Below are 6000 nucleotides of genomic sequence, written 5' to 3'. Positions count from 1 at the left end.
GACAGTACATTTCATTCTAAGGGAAATGGGTTGGGGAATAATATTACCCTGGTAAATGGGTGAATGGATGCCAATGAGTGGTGGGGTATTCAGTCCAAAGTACCCTTCACAAAAGCATTATAAAAAAATTATTGTAAACTCAAATCTCTTTTCATGCCCAAAACACATCTTGAAACAGCAGATTCACACATATTTCACATACATTGTGTCGTTCCAGAAATTATCCATACCCCCCTTCAGAGGAATTTGGAATTCTGAGGGATAGGGGGGGTTTGAGAAAGAACAAAATTACAGAGTTTGTATGGAAGAAAATTGGAATTTCTGGGGGTAGGGCCTGGAAAAATTTCCCTTAGGGGGCTATATATAATTTCTGGAAGTATACATTCACATATGCCTCCCCTCTTACTATTAAAATATATTTGTTAGTGTGAGGAATATTCGTATGAAAGAAAACATACTTACTCAGATTCACTACTAACAACTGTTTTTTTAGAAACCTTTTTTTATTGGAAAATAGGGCAAACAAGCGGTTCAGTACCTTTACATACTCTAACTCCAGTATTGCCTGATTTCAATGAAACAGTGGTAATATTTTTTCTGAACTGAAATATGCCAGCCTCATTTGCATCAAGTTAAAGAAGTAAAACATTCTAAATATGGTATGTAAATAACACCAAATGTTTTGCTAATCAAGCCCAGAGTGAAGTCCTGTTCTAATCAAACACAGTTGATTTTCTAATCTCAAGCTTATGTTAAATGGCCTTAAGCTTTGATGCAGTTTTACTTCAAAACAGATTTATCAAATCAACCCTTTTTGATGATTTTTCAATCTGTTTCCAAAATTACTTAATTTTAGGAGTTGTATGAAAAAATGTAGCTCAAGGTAAAATCTCATAGTTCAGTACATTTTACCCATAGCATTATGAAGAATACATCATTTTCCAGTCCATAGAAAACAGCTGTGCTCTTCAATTACAGATGAATTTATTTAGATTTACAAATGCCACAACTAAACTAAAAAATGTACAACTTCAACAATACAATCAATTTGAAATTGCCCTATTTCACTATGATGTCACATCAAAACAATCTATTGTTTAAACACAAAGGATCATGGTCGTCGGAGGGGATCAAATCAATGCAAATTAATTCAAATTCGAAAATTATTCTAAAACCCTTATCAATCCAAGAAGAGAAGTAGAATAGCCAGCAAATGCTCAGAATATTGTTTAGTGCATAATAGCACATATTATATCTGAAAACCAGGCCATTTTAGATTAAACTGTTTCTCTAGGAGCAAATTTTATTGAATTTTCTATTGGATTTGGCAATTCTATCCCCCACATAAACAAGCAGTGACGTCATAGTGAAAGAGGGCAATTGCAGACCTTTATTGGAGTAAGGGAATATTTCACACAAAGTTGAGGTCAACCCAACATTTAATTCAAAACTGGAGTATAGAATGTTACAATTAATGATGTACAGAATGTTACAAATAGGTTCATGTATTTTTACAAGCATTAGGGGCATAGCCAGGATTTTCTGAAGGGTGGAAGGTGAGGGAAATTCAAAAATCTCCCATTTCGTTTAAGCTCCCCAAAAGACTGAACCCTCTCCCCTAAAAACACATTAAAGCCTGTATTGCGTTTTCCATTTTAGTTTTACAGGAAATGAAAATAAGAGAAATTGAAAAATACCAGGTAAATTGTAAAAAGTTGCCATTTAGTTGCCTGGAAGGGGGAGCCCTTGCCCCCTCGTCTCCCTTGCCTACACTCCTGAACTTTCATTTTAATTCACTTGAGTTTAGTAAATTAATGTTATTGCTGTAACAGTAGAGTGCTATCAATCTACCCACAGTTTGTGGATCGGTTCACACTTGTCTGTTACTCTTTCTTGCACCTTTAATACAGCTTGTTTAATGTCCTCATGTATCTCTTCTATACTTTTAGATGCATCTATAACCTGCAAAATTTGAAACGAATTTTGTATAAGATTATACACATACTATAGTGTATGACTTTATTTGATTGCCTATGAATTAACATCAATGCTCCCTGAAGGACAATTCCAATCTTTTCCAAAATTAAATGCCTTAAAATAGACAAAACTGAATGTTGCTGTGTCTATCAACTATGTTAACTTGCAATGCAATAGTCCTATTCAGAATTGCCAATCAGGATTTAATATTCATTTTTACCCATTATACATTTATTTTAAACATTTTTCATATGATAGACATTGCAACTTGTTGCTGCAAACAAATATCTGAAATTGTTTTGATAGCAGAAGAAAAACTGCATCATGTATCACAGGATTTATACCTGCATATATTACTTTATTCACTAGCAAGTCTCACCTTCCAGTCACTGGCCTTCAGTTCCAGGTATCTTGCAGAAACTTTGTTTTGGAAGTCATTGTTTTCATATCTTTCTTGTCCATAATCTGACCTTTCAGAGGTCTTAATTGAGGACACATCCAAGTATATGACCAGGTCAGGAGATGGTAGCCCTCTGTCTGGATTCTTACACCATTCAAGTGTAAATCCCTGGCAAATTAAATGAATTATTCATATCAAAGTGCACTTTACAAACTTACTGATTAGAAAAATAGCACGCTCCCTAATCACTGTCAGCTCTTCTAAACTTTGCAAACATGAATTATAGCTTACCTCCTTTGCTGCAGTGAAAGCCACACCAGAGTATGCATACCTGTCTGTTACGATGGTTGTTCCATTATTAAGCAGATTCTTAATAGTGGGTCTGAAGCACAAAAAGACAATTATATTAATTAAAAATCAGCTCTTGCATTATTTCAACATTTGGGATGGGATACAGTCCCTTATGAAAACCACCTACTGGTAATAGGGCTTTCCTCTTTGAATAACTTATTTATCACTAGAGAACAATATTTTAACTGAGATCCTACCGTAAGCCTTTTCTGAGCTTGATAAACAGGGTGCATTGTGGTCTAGCTTGGGTACAATCAAAATATAAGGAATGATGAACAAAAGATGTTTGTACAAAAGCTAGAACACAATGCACCATGTTCATTATCTCAGAAAAGCTCAGGAAGTAAATATCAAGTCAAATGGATCGGAGGGATCAGCATCAATCTAGACTGCACCAGCAAGTGATTGATAAGCAAGGACATATACACCCCAGTATTATATGTAAAGTAAATCCTATGCAAAGAAGGGGGGAGAAACGAGGGATTGAGGGATAGAAAGTTTGGGCTGTGTCAGGGAAGGGGTAGATATCTACAGAGGCACTCTCCCTCTGCATGCATACATGTAAGCTGAGCTATTCAAAGCATACAAAACATGTACCCATGTGCCTTTCAGAGTTGCAGCACTATATAAGTTCTACAAGGCATATGTATTGTACCCAAGCTAGACCAGAATGTACCCTGCATTATTACGTGAGAAACCCAGACGTCTGCGGCTACGAAAATGGGGGGTACTACTCACACAGCTTCCCATCTGTTAGCAGAGAACAACAAGTGGATGGCATGATCATCAAGATCCGTCTTGTTCGTAAGGTATGAATCTATACATTTACCAATCGCCGTACTGCGATCTGAAATGTAAGAAAACGTATTAACAGAGATTATTGTATTTGCTGTATGTGAAAACGTATTCTAAATAGCTTTCACCCTTACCTGGAAAACGCATCTGTTCTACTGAACTTCCCAAGGATCTTATATAATCGACTAGAAGCTTGGATTGGGTCGATTTTCCTGCTCGATCGCAGCCTTCCAGGCAAATGAAAGCACCTCTACACGTATGAACCATTCTATAATATTCTATAAGTTAGGAATAAACTAGTATATGGTATAGTACAAATGACTTCAAAATTGGCGCCAAAATCTGAAAATTTACCTAATAAAGGATGTCGTCATACTCGTCATACTCGTTACCAGACTCTATTCAACGATACAAAGAACATTGGTTATGGTGATCGTTACAAAAGGCTAGTATTTTACTCTCATTCTTTCTCCACCTAACGTAAATACCGATTTGGAAAGTATTTTTGAGGATTTCTTAATATCATAAATTTCGCTCCAAAATGGCCGTCTCGATCGTAGCTGGGCAGTCTGCAAATGTTCTCCGAAATAGGATTGGTTACTAGACTGGTTATAAGCCAGGGAGAACCACAGGTAGCCCAAGTATGGGGATCAAGATGGTGGGGTAAAAATCTTAAAACGGGCAAAATTCAAAAAATAACCACACAGAGCGAAAGAAGTGCTATTTCTCAATGATCGGGTAAAATTTCGTGGCTTTATTTCACGTTTATAAACCAAGCTTGGGCTACCTGTGGGGAGGGGAAGTTGGGGGTAAAAAGGGTCAAGACTAATGATATTTTCTACCGCTTTTTGATAATTATTCCATTAAATTTATTTACTATCAAGCATTCTCTTTTGGGGCATTGAAATTCGAGGAATATCAAATAGTTTTCATGTCTATAATAATGGGAGACTTGATATGCCCATGTCGGGTGTCCCCCCCATCCCCTTCCAACTTTTCATTAGGGACGGACCATTAGATAGTTGATAGGGGGGGGGGGGTGCGTAAACCCCCCAAAAAATATCGAGCAAGCACTTAAACCTCAAAAAAAAAAATTAAAAAAAAAAAAAAATCCTGCAACCTTTTCTGCTAAAAGAAAAATATCTAACTGTACGCAAAAAAATAACGTACAAGGGTTGATCAAAAAAAAATCATGCAACCAATATTCCTGCAACCCCCCCCCCCCCCCCTTCATCAATTATCTAATGGTCCATCCCTTGTATAATCATCCATTTCAATAAGATAAGATAATTCAGCAAAAAGATTAAACAATAGCTACGTGAAATTTTAATTTTTCTTTGATATTTGCACTTTCAGTGGGGACATGACATGAGCGGCATGACCTACTACAATTATGATTACCTGAAAACACAGCAATACTTAAATTCGCTTTACTTTTTAATGGAATTTCATTACGTATTGTCTTATTTACATTTCTTGTTGATAGAGATGCCTATTCCGTTATCAGTAACGATTGCCATTCTTTCTGTTCTGTAGACGTTTTTAAAAACAACAACCCTTGAGTCGGCTCGATTCTTCACTCCATCGCAATAAAAAATTCAAAATTCTTGTTAATCCTTGTATAATTCTTGAATCCACAGTATGAAGAAGTACATTGTCATTCAATCTTCTTTTATCTAGCAGAAATCCACATTAATCGTTTCAGAATTTACTGGTAGCTTTGTATACGTAGAAAACTAGTAATCCAAAGAGTCCCACAAATACTGGTATAGCAATCTTCAAGGCCCTCTTCTTGCCATCTAAGTTATCCTTTTTTCGCTCCCTTTTCATCTGTCGGTTCTCCTTTTTCGTTTTTCCTGGTAGCTGCCTCATTTTGATTGAAGAAAATCACGCAGAAATAACCTTGTTAACTTTCTCGGGGCTTCTGTGGTGAAATGTAGTTTCTTTTATTCTTCGTCACGCGACGTGAACATTGGAGATAAGGACACGTCATAGATAAAGACCAGCCGATTGTCTTGCACCAGCTGAAACCCGTCACTTGTTTTCGACGGGATTTCTTAATTCCGCTTGCGAAAAGATTTACGTCCAGACGCGGCGTCTTTTCGAATCGCCCGTCCACACCTACCTGTTTTCAAAAAGTTGCGTATTCACCGCAATCCGCCAAAAAAATTGGAGTTTTCAAAATTATTTTGACAGTGTGGACGGGGTCTCATATTTTTAGTTACAGCAGTAAAATTTTGCATTCATAAATTTCAAGCTATAGATTATATGCTTTTCTGCCCTTCAACACATTTTCTAATTATTCTATCGTTTTTATTAGTTACTTTGAAATTCAGTCATGTGCGCTTTTAAAAATATTCCCAGCGTATTTCGTTTTTTTCTTTGTTTAGTGTCTTTTCTTTCTTCTCTTTTGTTTTAAGTTGTATCTTATTTTTCATAATATGGTTAAGGTCATGCGACTTTTATTAAATTCCAAA

General features: G+C 36.2%; 1 protein-coding gene across 2 annotated transcripts; it reads right to left on the bottom strand.

Moving 5' to 3' along the window:
• Positions 1 to 967: 967 nt before the first annotated feature.
• On the bottom strand, positions 968 to 4110 carry LOC116291695 (thymidylate kinase). Of its 2 annotated transcripts, none has more exons than XM_031698904.2 (6): positions 3878 to 4110; positions 3658 to 3801; positions 3467 to 3575; positions 2669 to 2759; positions 2357 to 2545; positions 968 to 1962 (listed from the first exon to the last, which is right to left on the bottom strand). In XM_031698904.2, exons 2-6 carry the CDS (start codon positions 3788 to 3790, stop codon positions 1843 to 1845), a joined length of 642 nt encoding a protein of 213 aa, XP_031554764.2. In that variant the 5' UTR covers positions 3791 to 3801; positions 3878 to 4110; the 3' UTR covers positions 968 to 1842. The 2 variants fall into 2 exon arrangements, with proteins under 2 accessions (XP_031554764.2, XP_031554763.2); XM_031698903.2 differs by having other exon boundaries at positions 3658 to 3791.
• Positions 4111 to 6000: the final 1890 nt, after the last annotated feature.

This window comes from Actinia tenebrosa, unplaced genomic scaffold, assembly GCF_029948245.1.
Source record: "Actinia tenebrosa isolate PJP-AT-01 unplaced genomic scaffold, QUT_ActTen_1.0 PGA_scaffold0__85_contigs__length_37466705, whole genome shotgun sequence".
Taxonomy (NCBI): domain Eukaryota; kingdom Metazoa; phylum Cnidaria; class Anthozoa; order Actiniaria; family Actiniidae; genus Actinia; species Actinia tenebrosa.
Note: the sequence above shows the minus strand (reverse complement) of the source record. Positions and strands in the feature narration are given on the sequence as shown.